The sequence below is a fragment of the Leuciscus leuciscus genome (assembly GCF_965113295.1).
Source record: "Leuciscus leuciscus genome assembly, chromosome: 7".
Lineage (NCBI taxonomy): Eukaryota > Metazoa > Chordata > Actinopteri > Cypriniformes > Leuciscidae > Leuciscus > Leuciscus leuciscus.
The window spans coordinates 31,338,883-31,356,899 of NC_138731.1; the positions used below are offsets into that span (position 1 = coordinate 31,338,883).

The following is an 18,017-nucleotide window of genomic DNA, read 5'->3' on the forward strand; positions in this document are numbered from 1 at the left end:
CTCTCCAGAACGGTAGGAAATGAAATTAGATTTAATAGAGGATTTTAACTGTGACAAGATGATTAACAGGGCATCAATTGTTTGTGTACACAGAGTTTACTAAAAAGAAAGATTTGTAGCTGTGTCCGCCGGCATTTTGACAGTCAAAAATAGGGTTCGGTTCTGGGTTCGGGCCCAATATCCGAGCTCAGAGCCCTCTCCCCGGACAGCACGCCAAATATGCATACCATTTATTCTATCTAACTTATTTGTAAGTGTGAACTCGTGAAAAGACCCTTGGTTGCATTTTGGCGAGAGTTACCCTTTAACTAATGCTGTAAACTATGGGAGTCAGTTGTAGCCTACTAGGCTTCATTAGCCTACTATAATATTACACTTGCAGATGCTCATTCATGTTTATTTCGCGCTGTAACTTGTATTATTAATGCGGAAGAGAAGATCATGTGCGCTGCTGCTTCTCTTGATCTGAGCTGCGCCAGAGCGATCTCACGCCACAGCGCCAAAACAGTATTTATGCATTTGAATTTCGTAAGAAAATGGATGTAATTTGAAATCTGAGACTTTGTTTCATATCAATAGTAACAAAGCACAAAGATTATTGTGATTTATTGGATGGGATGCGCGCTACAATGTTCCATTCATTCATCAACTGAAAACAGGATGACTAATTGATTCTTGGGATTTAAGAATCGATATCGGTTCGTAAAAATGAGAATCGATTAAAATCGATGCATGCAAAGCTGTTTGAACAATTCATTAAAAATTATTAAAAAAATTTGATGGAATAAATGCATGATTTCAATCCGTGCTAATGGGAGAAGAGTGCAGCATGAGCAGGTATGGACAAGTTCTGACAGAGGGAAGAGGGAAGCTCATTATACACTTCCTCTTATCACTGGCTGATCTGCAACGTGTGGAACACACTGGATATTCATTAGCTCTCCCTCCTCTTATCCTGTCGGGTTTAATTACTAATGATCCTTTCAGTGTGCTTTTGCAGGTGCCTGCCACGATGCCTGACAAATTGAATCTACGCTCACAAAAAGGAGACTTAGAGGGGTGTGTACAATTTCCGAGGTCTTTACTTAACCCCAGTGGTGGTTGCTTATAGCATCTCCTTCCTGATCCTATACCTGTTTGTTGCAAACTAGAGATGCTACGATCCGCTACATTCATTCTGTCGTGGTGGTCCGCCACACCAAAAATCGTCCCGCCACGGCTGCAGCTTCTCAGTTGAGGGGCTGTTTACACCTGGCCACTTCATGCGTTTTCTCAGATCGGATAGCTATCCGATTTATTAAAACGATTCCATTTACACCTGGTCACATAAATGTGTTTTCGAAAAACGGATATAAATCCGATCTTCAATTTCCGCGCTATTGGTGCGTTCAAGTCCTCCTGGGAAGTTCGTACGTACGAGGTGGGAAGTTGTGTTTACGACAGCATGTGTGTTCAAGTCACTTTCGTCAGAGTAAAATGACGGAGTACTTTCTCTTAATTAATTACACAAAAATACAGTAAGGTTCTTAAACTCTTGTTCTAGAAAATGAAAAACAAAGAAATGTGCACCAGGTGTACTTTGTTTTTTTATGTTTTTAATTAATTTATGAAGCCACTGCCAACTTTATCGTTACATGTTGCATTGTTATATTATAATGCCTTCATATTCTGTGCCGGCAATTAGCTTACTGTGCTGTAAATAGAAAAGCCTGACAATATCACTGCTAAATACCTTTAAGTATTGTGGTATTCCGCCATGTTTCTCAGTGACACACCCCCAACTCGTAAAGATCAGGGCTTAGAGAAAATCCCGAGCTCCCCACCGGTATTTACGACATTGTGGTCAAGTGTGTTCAACTCGTAAATACGATCTATACGAGATGATATGGTACCATATGCATATTTAATTGAGTACACGTCACCGAAAGCAACAGATATGAGCTGCATTTTATTGATCATCAGCTAAAATATAAAAATAAAAGACCGCAATAAGAGAGAGCGGCAACAGCCCTGGTAAGATCGTTTCTTTACTTTTAATGATGATGATTGTGTGTTAAGCGTCTGCGACTTACTTTCACTTTGATTTGCGATAGTTGGCTTAATGTTAAGTGGCTTGATAGTTGGCATGTTGGCTTAATGAATAGATGCTCAGCTTCTCATCTGCGGTGATGTGTGCTGCAGTAGCGTCGTCATATCTGGCTATAACATTACATATAGCCTATAACACGCTCTCACACGTTTATTTTTAAGCATTTTTGGGAGGAGTAAAATGTATATATGTGGTTTCAACAACCAGATGCATTTACACTTGTCCAGTTTCATCTGGAATGTGGCCCAGACCACCTCCTGAAATGGTTTGAGCGATTGGATTCAAATCCATCTCGAAAGCGTTTCGGAGGGCATTTACACCTGGTCAGTTCACGACCGGATAGCTATCCGATCACAGAAAACGCATGATGTGGCCAGGTGTAAACATCCCTGAGGTCCGATATTGTCGGATAGGTAAGTATAAAGCACAACGTTTTCGTGCACTATATTCCAAGACTTCTAAGGTTATTCGATAGCATAATGTGAGGTAAAAATGAATATTTAAGTCTTTAAGTTAAAGTTAATGGAAACTCATCTCTACCCAGTCATTCTCCATTCAGTATTCAAACAGCGCGTTCGGTTACGACAGTAACACGATGACACTCTCTCCAAGATCAATGTTCCCATTATTATACTTTATTTGTAGATAAAGGTCTATAGTTTGCATAAAATGACTTTATCTTGCTGGAGTTCATTGCGCTTTCTAAATCATATTCCTTTCTCCCGGGTGTCTGTTAGATTACAGCACTGGAGTAGAGAGCACTATGAATTGTTCTTCATGCACACTGTAACTGAAATTTAAAACTGTTAAAAGAAAAGGCTCAATAAACTGTTGAATAGATATAATACACTAAGCATCAAATATCTCTTCGCTTTGTGCTTTGAACTTTTCAATGTGAAGCGCTGCACGCAGCACGCTGTGACTTGGCGTTGCTTCAAGTGCATCATTCTGCGCACGGGATGCGCATAATCGATTTGCCGCTCTAAATTGGAGCCTTTCATATTATAATACTTAGGGAGGTTTAAACATGTGGGGCAAGGGGACGTGGCCCATGAGAATATCACTCATGGGTGACGCCCCCTCCCCCTGCCACCACAGCTGGAAAAAATCCTAGAGGAAACACTGATTTGTATCGGGTATCGGCTCTGATATGGAATAAAATTGTAGATTGGGTATCAGTAACAATGGATATCGGCATCAAATTACAGCGAGAGCGATTCGAAAGCTTACAAAGCATCCAGCTCTCTAAACGCTCTTGCGGTAATTCTATGCTGTGCGCAAGTGTGTTGCATCACACGCAATAGCAACATGCGCAGCACGCAGGCGGCAGGTAAACAGTTTTCAATTCAAACAAGCTAACGTACACAGAGCAGTCACCAGCATGGAGCGATCACATATTTGGAGTTATTTCACGCTAGCTATGCCAAAAAGTTTGACAGCAGTTTGCAATATATGCAATGTCAAGGGGTGGTGATAAAGCTTCGAATTATAACACAACCAACTTAATCAGACATCTCCAGAGATGTCATTCTAAATAGCATTACAAAGACAGCTGGCTCATGTTTATTTTGAATGTGTACTAAGCTGTGAATCTTTTTTGTCAGTTTCAGCTCCTTTGTTTATTGTACTGTACATTGGATTTAAAAATGTATGTTAGCCCTAACAAAATTATTATAAAGAGTTTTTGTTTCTGTTTTTTTATAAATTTTTTTTACATGTTTTACAAAGCTTGTGAAGCTGTTGGTTTATTCTACTGCTTTTGTATTGGATGTTAAATTCACAATTTCAGTAAACCATTACAAAGACCTACTGACTCCTGTTTACTTTGAATGTGTACCAAGCTAGTGAAGCTATTGGAATACTTGCATTTGTTGCACAATTAGCTATTTTATCAAATAATTCACTACATTTGTCTCTGTTTCTTAATTTGTTTTACAAAGTTAAGAAAGTAATGTTTAAGTCAAGCCTGCCTGATGCCTTTCACAAAAGAATGATCCCAGTCTCTTCCACACAGTGAGGCATACTGTTTATTAGGTAATTCAGCACTGTTTTTATTTTAGTATCGGATCGGTGATCGGTACTGAATCCCAGATATCGGAATCGGTATCGGAGGCAAAAAATGCTGATCAGAGCATCCCTATTGCAAACCACAGATGAGGATATGATGTGGAGTTATGGCTAAAACATTAAGCATCTGTGACCTGTACTGTTGATGAGGGAACCAGTGTCTGACGAAATTGTGCTGAAGTGAGTCGAGATTGTGGACAGAGTCAAAATGGCCCTCCTGTGGCCATAATGCAAGAACTAACCCGTGTCTATCCATCAATGCCTGCAAATCCACAAATGTCCAAGCCATTTGTGTCTGTGGCTTTGAAATGTACTTCAAATAAAGACAAATCATCTGCCAGTATTGACAGATGCAAGCCATTTTCATGAATCCCATTTATTGCAATCAGCAAATGATGACGAATGTCACTTTGGGAAAAGGGATTGATTATCTCATTGTTTGGTAAATACCATTTCTGTTGTAGTGTTTTTCAACACCTTTGATGGCACAGAGGGCAAACCTTGTTGAAATTATTCTGAGCAAATCTAAAAAATTATCTTTTTGAGTCAGACTTAATGCACATGTGAGAAGAAAATGGCATTGTTTTCTGTTTGAAGAACTTTTGTGAGGTGAAAGCAGGTCAATTTTAGCCAAATTCTGTGTTGTGTTTTCTTTTCTTTTTTAAATTAGTCATTTAGTTTATAAAAGATATGGCAGCTATTTAAACCTAATGTTCTACACTAATGCATTTCTAAAATGCATATTCACCTTAAATGCCTGCTTTTGCCGGCCAGTCTTGTCCTTTGAAGGGTACACAGAAGTAGGAATACTGACTACCCTCATCTGGAGTGCTACCAAAATGAATCTATATGATGTTCCAACAAGTTATGAGTCATCATCTCAGTCTTCCAACTCCTCAGAGCAAGTTCTCTAATAATATATGTGCAAACTTTAGGTTTGAACATGCATTCTTAGCTGCCAGCTACTGTATGCCAAAAATACCAGTTATCGAAGTCAATATCAATGAAAACAGATATGGCTCATTCAAAGCTCTGAATAAATGAGTCCAACAAGCCACACTACAAGCATATCCTGAATCATGAATAGCTCTCACGCAGCCTTCAGCAACCACAGTAACAAATAACATCATGGAGTGCCACACAAGGTCCTTCTGACTGAATACATGTGAACTGTTTCACAGTGAAACAGTTCTATTCTCTGAGAGAATGAAAGAGGGATACAGTAACAGGCTGTTCAGTTTTCTTATGGAAAATAAATATGCCACCATTGCTCGTTGTATGGGATCTCGGAAAGCATTTTAAAGCACAACTGGACAATCACACTAAACTGATTATCTATTTCTGTATTATGTGGCTACAAACTTTTTCTGTGGTGTTCTGTGCTGAGTAGCTCTGCCAACTGTGAAATCTCCAACAACAACAAAGCCATATATACACATATATTGTACACTAAATATGTTCTGATTGGCTTTGATTGGGTTGTTGTACAGCAGATTTCCTCACGTGTCAAGCTTTGATAGGACACAGTGTAACAGTCCTTCCTCTTGGCTCAAACATTTCCAAGTTTGTAATTTTGATACACACAATCATAAACTAAAATAAATTGGAAAAATAGAAAGGTAAAATTACTTGACAAATATTTGTTCTGTTATTTTTGTAGCTGGCAAAAATATTAGTGTGGGAGGATAGATCAGGGTCAGACTCATTTCAACACTTACCCTGTCCTGCAGTGAGAGTGAAATGGAACCACCAGGTCTATTTGTGGAATCTAAATAAACCATTAAAAAAAAAATAACACCCTTAAAACCACCCAGCTGATACATTCTCTAGATTAGAATTTTCTAGATTTGTCCAGGGCTTTACCATCAATCAAAGTGAGAGGATGTTACTGTCCCTAGAGATGTCATGTCTGACATGTATAGCATGAAACGAGATGAAATATCTTGATGAAACAAGATAAAAAAAAAAAAACTAAAAAAAAATCCTGATCACAGACTAGCTATACATACTATACATGCATATAGCCCTCAACCTCATGTATACTTTGGTTAACATACTTTTTTTTTTTTTTATACAATACAATACCACACATATTTTACACTGTACAAACTGTATATTCTACCCCCCTACACCAGGGGTGTACAAACTCGATCCTGGAGGGCCAATGTCCTGCAGAGTTTAGCTTCAACTTGCCTCAACACACCCGCCTGGAAGTTTCTAGTATGCCTAGTAAGACCTTGATTAGCTGGTTCAGATGTGTTTAATTGGGCTTGGAGCTGAACTCTGCAGGACAGCGGCCCTCCAGGAACAGGATTGGACACCTCTGCTCTGCCCTAAACTAACCCTACCCCTAAACTTACCCATCACAGAAAACTTTCTGTATTTTCACATTTTTTATAAAACAATGTGCCATGTTTTAGTGTAGTATGTTTTAAAGCCATTTTAATTACGAGGACTCAGGAAATGTCCTCATAAACCAAGTTTACATTGTAATACCAGTGTAATTACCCCATGTCATTATACAAATTTCCTCATAAATCATATAAACAAGCGCGCACACGCACACACACACACACACACACACACACACACACACACACACACACACACACACACACCAACACACTCTATCTCTCTCTCTCTCTCTCTCTCTCACACACACACACAGATAAATATTATTAAAATTTAAAATAACTATTTTCTATTTTCATATATTATTTTCAGCAGCCATTACTTCAGTACGTCACATGATCTTTCAAAAATCCTTCTAACATGATGATTTCAGTATGGATGTGCTAAAATGACACAAAGCTATTCCTGCCAAGCTTTGCAATAAAAAAAATTGTCTGTGAGGATGTAAGAGATTGAAGGTTAAATATACTGTCTTGATTAATGTTCCATTTTCAGAAATTTTTCAATCTAGCAGTCGGCCAAACTTTTTAGGAGACAGTTGCTGATGACTTTATTACAAGGTGACAGAGGTTCTGAGGCAGCAACGAAAAATCCTACGGAAAGAAAAAACAACCTATACTGTAGGAGAGCTGACATAAAGCCACTGTGAGGAAAAGGACAAAAACGTGTCCGGTTGTTATTTTTTCCACATCAGCTAGAAATGGTTTTCCTTCAATTAAGGTCAGCTGTTGAATTGTGCTTTATAAAAGCCACCTGTATACTTGGAGAGCAATCACAATCTAGTCTATTTTTGGATTGCCCCCATCTGTGCTTGAAGCACCTATAAAATAGGCAATTTTACAGGTGGAACCGTGAATCAGTCAGCTGTGTCTGTGTCTGAGGGATAACCGATCTGGGCATGTGAAGATGCCTGGAGCTTGACAGCCGGGTGGATTGAAGGACCACACAGCTCATGTCATTTACTCGGAATGAAAAAAACACTGAGAAAAAGAGAAATCACAGGAAACCAGTGGCTTTTTCCTTTCAATTTACACTTTTACTTTAACAATTTGTCCTAGCATATTTTGTAACACAGCAGATTGTTATGACAAATTGCAAAAGTAATCATGCAAATTGTGATTTGTGTTTTGTTTTTGTTTTTCTCTTTCCCTCTCTCAACATTTTAAACAATTGCTGAACTATGTTGCTGATGCGCTCAAGGAGAGGTGACATGCTGTTATCCACAGAGACATGCAACCTCTAATTGCTTTCAAAAGCCATTTCCTATGATACTTGGCCGCAGCAGAAGTTCATTTGCAGTGCGCTTGCCAAACAGGTCACGCTTTCTCACACCAATTATCCTATGAGTCATCATTACCTGCGCATCATGGATGGCACCATAAAAAAAGTAAAAATAGACAGAGAACAAGATGGAGAACTGTACTAATTAACATGGCAGGCTCACCCTGTTTGCTGATTTTCCTCAAATGCAGAAAAGACACACCACACTTTTTTAAGGCTATTATTTTTGCTTGTTGACGAATGTTTTTGGATATATTTTGATTCCATGGTTCAGCAACTCTAGAAAGCACACTGTCAAAGCGTTATAAGCTAATTTAGTTTTGAACTTGATCTTATTAGTTAGTTAGAGTAGGTCTGACAGCGAATGGAGGGATTTAACAAGTTGTTTTAATTCAGCTTTGCTAACTGTCCTATCCCAGAGTCATTCCCCCAGAAAAGGAGGACAGGTTTAAATGTTACCAACTGCTACGAAATAAAATAAAAATACAGGCACTACCATTCAAAAGGATCAGTAATACAAAATAAGAAAAAAGAAAAAAAGAATTATACTTTTATTTAGCACGGGTGTATTAAATTGATCAAAAGTGCCAGTAAAGACTTTTACATTGTTACAACATATTTTTCCAAATAAATGCTGTTCTTTTGAAATTTATATTCATCCTCCTGAATCCTGAAAAATATTATGCAGCACATAATAAGCAATATTAAGCATTAATAATGAGAAATGTTAAGTTCTTATGTTACCGTGGAAAATTGTAAAAATACAGCAGCCGCACACTCAAACACTGTGCAAGATCAATTTCTTATGTTACAAAAGCAGCATATTAGAATCATTTCTGAAGGATCATGTAACACTGAAGACTGGAGTAATATTTCACAATATTACACTGTTTTTACTGTATTTTTGATCAAATAAAGGCAGCCTTCTTTCAAAGACTTCAAAAACATTACAAAATCTTACCGACCCCAAACTTATGAACGGTAGTGTATAAAATAAGCAAAATAAATAGAACAATGTCTTACCTGTTTTAACTTTTTCAGGTCTTCATCCAACTCAAGATTGTCCAAAATAACGGCCACAAAAAGGCTCAGAAGGATCTAAAAAACAGGAGCATATTGAATTTAGATTCCTGGCGGGACAAAGCAAATAAACTATTTGAAGACATTTAAGACCATTCTTTTTTTATCAGACACGCATCTTAATTGAACGTTTGAAGGTCCCAGCAATTTTAAGATATAAACATGGTGATGTGGCTTCAATATTCTCAGTCATACATTGTCTATAGGTGTATTGTGCTGACAGGGTGATGTTGACAAATAAACTGTCGTGCAAACGTGAGTTTCTGTCCAAGATGTAGTTCTGAATCCAACAATAAAAATGTTTGATAAAAGAATATGTCGTAGTGGCCATGCAATGTCAGAGAGAGAAAAAAAAGGTGTCACCATGAACAGCATACTATACAAGAGGTATATGTATGCTCAGGACAACAACGAAATAATGATTTACAGTAGTAGATCAATAATGGATTCACAGCTGACTGTGACTTAGATGTCATCAGTGCTTTGATATTAAATGACAAATTAAAGCTGTCCTCAAATGCATTAGGCGTTGCTTCTTTTCTTTTCATCATATTTTCTTTTTTTCCATGACAGGAAATGAATAAATGATTCAGCCGTGTCTTGATTACATGCTCGATCTGTTCTGTCATTAGTGAGCGCTCTCATTCAAATGTCAAATTTAAATGGCTGCTCCTCACTCACTCACTCAAACTTGTCAAAAGACCAGAGTACATTTTGTTCTCCACAGAGGACATTTCCAAGAAATGGTAAACACGGATCTATAGTACTTCATGTGCAAATATTTCATTATCTTCACAGAGTACATGTGCATTACATTGTGAAGCTTTTTCATGTCAATAAACTGCTCCAATGGTTGGTTCAATAAACAACAACCACAACAAAACATCAACAACAAGTCACCAATGGCTAAATGTTTGCCTGTAATATCTGTAATGGGGAGTGACAGGGGCCGTGATGTGGCTGTGAAAAGCCCCAAAGACGTGTTTTTTAAAGATAAAAATATGGGTGAAGGGAGCGTGTTATGTCAGGTGTGACAACTGGAAAATACATGTGTGTTAGGATGTTTTCAGAGGCACTTCACTGTCATATTTCCTAAGCAAGTATTGTTCCTCTTCTTTCTGTTGATGGCTGGGAGGCAGCACAGGAATTTAACCATGTCCACGCCATACACTACTTGAATCAGGCAGTTTTTCAGGCTACAAGCAGTCTGATACCAGGATTTCCCCCTTGAGGTCCGTATAGTCTCTGCTTAACATAGCAGGCAGATTCTCAATTTCTGTTCAACAGAAAGTCCTACACACAGACTGATCGCCTTTATTCACACTCACTAAGTACCTGAGTACTTTAGACAGCAGCTAGAGTGCCGCATCTTTTCAAACCCCACAAAACTGACCATTAGAGGCTGGAAAACTGCTCTCACTAACATCCAACCCGCTGCAGGATCTCTGAATATGTTCTCTTGATGGCTAGGTAAGCCAGAAGATCAAGAGAAGGAAAGAAGGATGAAGGATGATTCATTTTCTAATAGTCTGGTTGGCTCCCACCGGCACAAACACAAGCTGTCTTCATTTTAGATGCATTTGCTTTGCTACTGTGTCCCTGAAAACATAGAGCATGTGTAACACATGGAACTGGGGACCTTTACAAGAAGCCAAAAATGAATGGCAAAAGTGCTGAGGAAGAACAGGCTTCAGACATGTTCCATCACACACTGCCAGCTATCTTGTAAGTGTAAACCCTGTGTAAATCCCATGACCACATGCTCTCATAGTTTTACCTTGCACCAAAGATGCCAGAGCAACAACTGGGAGCTAATACGTCACATGTCACTTTATTTTATTTTATTTTATTTTAGATTAGTTTCCAGAATTGCATTTTAAAACCCAGATTTTCATTGTGGTCTCAGACCCCATTGTACATCACCATTATATCATACAGTATGTCTATACCACCATTAAATAGTATGTGTCAGTGTAGTTGCTCCAAAGTAGATACAAATTCAAATAAAATAAACAGAGCAATTCCAAGAGGGTCCTCACACCATCGGTGCTCGGGCCCTAATTATATTTTGATAACACAGTGCAATAGAGTACTGAAGGGGTGACATATTTTTGTAGGCCAAAGCCTGGAAACAAGTTAGTATTTTAGACTTTTGTCCTAATGCCAATGGGTTTTTGGTTAAATGGCTGAAATATATTCAAGATATTCTCACATTTTATTCAACAACATAAAATACATCAAGGATTTTTTAAAGTCTATACTGTTGCTAACAAGTGGCTAAATTGGAATACAGAGGTTTCGTGCACATCAAACATCATGACGGCGAACTCGCTAGTCCACTTTCACAGCCTCATTGTTTATAATCGTGCTCTTGCAAACTATTCTAACTCAAATGAGTTGTTGGAAGCTTAATGGTGGAGATGAAGTAATGTCACTGTAGTGCAGTTAGTTTATAGTCGTTTATAGATACGTTACGTTAGATGGCAATTGTATTTAGGCTTCAAAAAAATATATAAAAGTTAATTTGTGAAGATTATTATGATGAATAAAAGTATCATAAACTTTTGTCAATATTCGAAAAGCCAATGGAAAAATCATATTGGGCTTTTGTCGAGAGAACAAGGGTGATGCTAACTTCCGGGTTGGCCAACAAAAATACGTCATCATTGCAGCACTCTATCAAAGCCCTTTTGTTTTATCTTACAGAAAAAGCACAACAAATCATATTTACCAGTGTGGCAAAGAGGTGGTAGAGAATGAAGTATATGGCCACGATTGGAGCCCACATCTGTCCCACTGCCACCAGCGTTTGGTCCATGACATCCACCCAACCCTCCTGAGTAAGAATCTGGAACATGGACATAAATGCCTACAGGATAGAAACAGAGAAATGATCAGCCTGTATTCTTTTTTATTTCTCTTTAATCAGAGAAAAACAATACGTCCTTCCTTATAAATACTTAGTCAAATAACTCAGTTAAATTTAAATATGCTATGGCTTCATACGAGTCAGACAACTTATAGCAGCCCCAATCAGTCTGGATTTTGACTAACAATGCAACGACAAAAATAAGTCAAGGCAGAGCACAACATTCACTGAAATGGATGCAAAACAAAAAAACAGTGCGCCCCAGGTCTCAGACTCCTACGGAGTATTGAGACCACATTTTCATGGTCGTTTTTCCATGGAAGTCAAATGAAGGTCTAAACTCAGCTGGTCTCAAGCCTGGTTACAGTCACACTGTCTCTGAGTGACTGCAGATGAAGATAATTTTACAACAGGTCTATTGACAAGGGAGCTGGGTAAACATCATTATCTTCAATGGTTATCGTGCCACCCGCCTTGGAAATGAGCGGCATCTGTTTATGTGAGCCCCTCCAAATCCCAGTACGCATTGGGATCAGTGGAGTCCCACTAATAACGGAGGATAAAAAGACACCACTAATGAGAACCCCTCTCATGAGCACATAGTATCAAAAAACTTGGAAGAGAGTCTTGCATCTACTGACAAATTAGGTATTATAATATATTTAGAGATATTTTGGTCCACACTGGTTCATGAAATCTCTAGATTTAACCTGTGTTTTTCTGACGTGATAATTGTAAGTATTTTAACATCTCGGCTATTTAAATCACACAAAAGATTGTTAGAATACCAAAATCTCCAATCAAATGTCACAGATTTCAAGAACTTCATTTTGTTCCTCCAAGACCAAATTGTTTTAGCATTTCATCTTTTGATCCACAACTACATTCAGTTTATCAAGAAAGAGGGAGCTTTACCCGTGGAAATGTTGTGAAACGATCCAAGTCCTCTACAAAGCAGAACATCTGCAGACTGATGGCAGACATCACTATGAGCAGACTGGCAGTGAACACCACTAGACTGCCGAGTTTCTTCCCTGGACCGAAGATTTTATACACAAAATCCTCTAGTGCTGGGGAGATCTTTATTAGACGGACCACTCGCAAAACCTGCAGGAAAGAAGGAAGGATTTAATTTGAGGTATTTCCTACTTAATATTTGCTTAAAATGCATCTTGAAATGATAAATACATTTTTCAAAGCACTAACTAACCAATATATCCACCGAAGCATCTCATTACACAATTTTGGCACAAATACCATCATGAAAACTATCACAAGAAGAAGGGCTACGGAGCATAGTGGTGTTTGTTTCATTGATATTGAATGAGCAAATGTTGATATTGGAATCTTCCAAGAGTAACTTTGTAACAAATTGCATAGTTGCTCTAGCAGTTACTTAATTACTCTAGGTGACAACAAATTCGAGCAATGATGCATTGATGCTAGGTTGAGTTTTGATCAAGAACAGAGAATGGATATCGATCCATTTGCTTCAAGCAGAATGAGACCTGTTCTTACTTTTAAACCTAGAAAAATCATCCAGTATTCCTCAGAAGGTCTTTCTGCACAACAAACATTGTGAGAAAGCCCTAACCATGCCCCCTGAGAGATTTGTATTATACGGCACTCAGCCAGGTGCGGCCATGCAAAATCGGCAGCTGAGTTACAAATCAGGCCGGCTGGTCTGTTATTCAACAAATGTTTTTTCTCAGTGCGTAAATGATTACGGTGAGTTTTCTTATATATTTCGCCTTTGTAATTGATATTGTTCTGAATGTCGAGATTTGCTCATAAAATGAAACCAAACCGTTTTCATATAATTTTCTAGCTCAAAATCTGATTGTAGTTATATTAGATTATAAGATATTATAGTCACTTCCTAGTTACAGATCACTCGGTTTGTTCAATATTGTTTGAAAATGTTGAATTTGATGACATTGTATGTTTGCTGCTGTAATATTGAGCATACGCAACGATCGTGCAATCTGCGTATCATTGTTTGCTTTTATTTTATTAATATAATCAGCACGCAGTTAACCCATGTATGTAAATATATATATTAATTAATAACTGAATGTTTGTATCATTTACTGATATACTTAGAACTGTTTTCTTTGTTTCTATTCTGTTTATTATAGACCACACATTTGTGAAGTAACATATACAAAACTCCTTTGAATAAACAAGTTAAACTGGGATTCCTTCTCGTGTTTCTCTAACAGATGTTGTGCCGAATTTCGACTCCCGCCAAATGATTACCCCCCTAGCATTGGTAGGTTTAGGATTAGTTGTGGGGGAGGGGTTAGGATTCGGGGTGGGGTTAGGATTAGGCAATCAGGGACTGACTTCAACTAGGGGGGTAATAATTTGGCAGGGGGTCGGAATTCGGCACAACACCTGTTACACACACCACCATCTTGACTGCATTACTCCTGAACCCCTTGAGCGTCCTATACGATCGTATAAATATATCAACAATTGTGCTTCTTTTGGGTTTTGTTACTTGAGAGACTTATCTAATGGTGTTGAGCGACAGTTATAATCTTGATTTTTTTTTCTGAATTATTTCAAACACTGAATTTTTAAAGTATTGTGCTAGTAAATTTGATTCCCAAGGAATACACAAAATTCTCCCAAGGAAGGTGATGAACTTTATTCAGGGACACTTTGTTTAATGTACAAGAGTTCCCTTTCAAGGGAACTCGCGTTGCGTCGAAATTGACGCTATGGGGAACGCTTTGCGTGATGACGTCTTGAAGCACATGTAAAATCAGTCCAATGGTGTGGCGGAACGTCAGAGGCGGGTGACGTCACGTACCAGGAAGCTATAAAAGCCGGCCCGAAACAGAAAACGAAAGCTTTGAGTCTTCAGTTGCGCTCTGTGTGAAATCTGTCTGTATATTTGGTGTTGTCTGTCTATATCATATATATATATATATTCAGTATGGCGAGCAAGCAGCAGTTTAGAGTGTGTGTCCATCCTTGCCCGCGTTATTTAACGGGAGGTGATATTCACACTCTTTGTGTTGTTTGTTTGGGTGAGGAGCATGCCCAGTCAGCACTCGAGGGTTTTGACTGTGTGCATTGCGACGCGCATCCATTGCGTACGCTCCGATCCCGCTTGGCTCGGTTCAATCCCGATCGCGTTCCCCAGGGCTCTGGTCCCGCCGCTGCCGAGGCACGGCGGCAATCACAGACCTGGGGTTCGCAAATGGATCTATCAGTGGATGTTGAGACGGGCTCTGCCTTATCTCAGCCTCCTTCTGATAGATCCAGTGCCTCTCATCAGGGTGTGGAAGCACGCGTTGCGGTTTCTTCCCCCCCGATGGAGGCACCAATACTGCAATTGTCCAGCTCTGAGGAGTTGGACGTTGTTAGTATTGACGCTGAGTCTGAGGATTCGCCACCTCAGTCTCATGCGTTTGAAGAATTGCTTGATGTTATCACTAGAGCTGTCGAGCGATTATCTATTGAGTGGCCAGAAGATAGGCAGGGCGCTCGTTCGAAAAGCAAGCTCGACGAACGTTTCCTGCCATCTCGTGCACAGCCTCAGTGCAGAAGCCTTCCGTTTTTCCCCGATCTCCACACCGAGGTGTCGAGATCGTGGGGGAAACCAGTGTCATATCGAGTGTATACTGCACAAACATCACACTATTCATCCATTCACAATTATAAAGAGCATGGTTATGGGGAGATGCCGAAGGTGGAAGAGACGCTCGCGAGCTATCTCTCTCCAGCAACGGCATCTTCTCTGAAGGCTCCTGCACTTCCATCCAAGCCAGTAAAAGTTACATCTTCCCTGGTTCATAAAGCTTATGCCGCCGCCGGTCAAGCTGCAGCGTGTTTACATACAATGTCCATAATGCAGGCTTACCAGGCTGAGTTATTGGGTGATTATGAGGAGGGCGGGGGTATTAGTGCTCATACGGTGTCTGAACTACGTAGAGCCACAGATTTGTCTCTCAGGGCCACCAAGGAGACTGCTAAATCCATCGGCCGCTCTATGGCAGCCCTGGTGGCCACTGAGAGGCATCTGTGGCTCAACTTAAGTGACATAAAGGACAAAGAAAAACATGTTCTTTTAGATTCACCAGTATCCACGCAAGGGTTATTTGGAGACGCAGTTAATAGTGCTGTAGCGAAGTCACAAGAAGCTTCAAAACAGGCAGCTGCACTTCAGAAACTTCTCCCCCGCCGTTCTTTCTATGAGGCTGCTGAGCGGGAGCAGCCTCACTCCTCTAAAAAGAGCGCTGAGCACCGCGCCACTCAGAAACAGAGCGTTTCCTCCCGTGCTCCCCCACAAAAATCTCGGGGACACGGAGGGCCCTCTCAAACCCAGCAGTCTTCGAGGGGTAAAACGGATCTGCGGACCGCTATTACCGCCAAGAAGGCTGCTGGGAAAAAGTCCTGATGTCTGAGGGCTCAGGACAAATGAGGGTAGTCCCCCCGAAGCAGAGCGGTTAACACCTCTTTTCACGGTGCCCGTCTCTCTTCGGTGCCCTCAGGGGACCGTTCTGCCAACCCTGCCGCCTCCGGTGTTACAGGGCGCAGCGGTCTCCGGCGAGCACATATCTCAAGGTCCACCCGGAAACGTAGTGGCCTCGGGATGCCCGCCCCCTCTGAGGAGGGTGCTAGAGCAGTCTGTTTGGTCGTTCCCTGCCGGTGCGCCGTTACAGGGCGACGAACCGACTACTCAACAGCAACAAAATTCAGAAACCAGTCTCGAGAGGCTGGTACCTCTAGTAGAATCTTTGACAGCGTGGAAGCTACTGTCAAATGTTTCTCGTTGGGTCCTGCAGACCGTGGAAAAAGGGTATTAGATACAATTCTAGTAACGCCCACCGCGGTTTATGGGGGTCCTGCCCACAGTGGTGGGCCCCGAGCAGGTTCTGGTTATGGAACAGGAAGTAAACACTCTGTTAGAGAAAGGGGCCATAGAATATGTACCTCCCTCCAACAGGGAAACCGGGTTTTACAGCCGGTACTTCATAGTTCCAAAGTAGGACGGGGGATTGCGTCCCATTTTAGATCTTCGAGTTCTGAATGAGTCAGTCATGCAGCTCAAGTTAAAAATGTTAACATTGAGACAATCGTGCCACAGATTAGTCCGAGGACTGGGTTGTCACGATAGACCTCAAGGACGCATATTTCCATCCGTCCGTGTCATTGGAAGTTCCTGAGGTTTGCTTTCGGGGGCAAAAGCATACCAATATCGAGTTCTTCCATTCGGCCTGGCTTTATCACCCCGCACTTTCACCAAATGCGTGGATGCAGCTCTGGCGCCTCTGCGCCTCCAGGGTGTTCGCATCATGAACTACATCGACGATTGGTTGATTTTAGCTCAGTCGCATCAGATGGCGGTTCAACATCGAGATGTTGTTCTCGCCCATATGAAAGAGTTGGGGTTAGGGCTGAATGCCGAGAAGAGTGTGCTTTCTCCATTTCAGAGGACCACTTTTTTAGGCGTGGTTTGGGATTCAGTGTCGATACAGGCGCACCTGTCACCGCCACGCATAGATTCCATCCTTGCAGCTGTGAAAAGTGTAAAGCTAGGCCAGCTACTCACTGTCAAACAGTTCCAGAGACTGTTGGGTCTCATGGCAGCAGCTTCCAACGTGATACCTTTTGGACTACTGCACATGAGACCCCTGCAGTGGTGGCTCAGGACCAGAGGGTTTTTCCCCGAGGGGCAACCCATTTCGCACAATCAAGGTCACGCGGCGATGCCGACGTGCCTTGGTTATGTGGAAGAAACCTTGGTTCCTGTCCCAGGGCCCAGTGCTGGGAGCTCCTTGTCGTCGCAAACTGCTAACGACGGATGCTTCCCTCACGGGTTGGCGAGCGGTCCTGAGGGTCGCTCATCTCAAGGTCTGTGGGAAGACCATCATCGTTCCTGGCATTCTATAGCCTAGAGATGTTAGCTGTCTTCCGGGCTCTGAGGAGCTTTATCACAGGTCTCAGGGGACACCATGTGTTAGTACATACGGACAACACGTCGGTAGTCACCTATATCAACCACCAAGGGGGTTTCCGCTCGCGCCCATTATCCGATCTGGCACGCCATATCCTCTTGTGGTCCCAGGGGAAGTTGCTGTCACTCAGGGCAGCCTACCTCCCCGGGGTTCAGAATATAGGAGCAGACACTCTGTCGAGACAGGGGCCGAGGCCCGGGGAATGGAGGCTCCACCCCGAGGTGGTGGAGCTGATATGGAGGGACTT

At 41.0% G+C, this 18,017-nt stretch overlaps 1 protein-coding gene and 1 long non-coding RNA gene across 5 annotated transcripts in view; one reads left to right on the forward strand and one right to left on the reverse strand.

Moving 5' to 3' along the window:
* Positions 1-18,017, reverse strand: part of nalcn (sodium leak channel, non-selective) — a 140,692-nt gene that overhangs the window by 72,781 nt on the left and 49,894 nt on the right. For all 4 annotated transcript variants that reach the window (XM_082176523.1, XM_082176522.1, XM_082176521.1 and 1 more), the window contains 3 exons: positions 12,714-12,905; positions 11,661-11,798; positions 8,873-8,947 (listed from right to left, as the gene is read on the reverse strand). In XM_082176523.1, the coding sequence (XP_082032649.1) occupies positions 8,873-8,947; positions 11,661-11,798; positions 12,714-12,905 (405 nt within the window). The remainder of the gene's footprint in view (positions 1-8,872; positions 8,948-11,660; positions 11,799-12,713; positions 12,906-18,017) is intronic.
* The window catches only part of LOC309503785, a 247,067-nt gene that overhangs the window by 38,610 nt on the left and 190,440 nt on the right, over positions 1-18,017 (forward strand). The window lies entirely within an intron of this gene.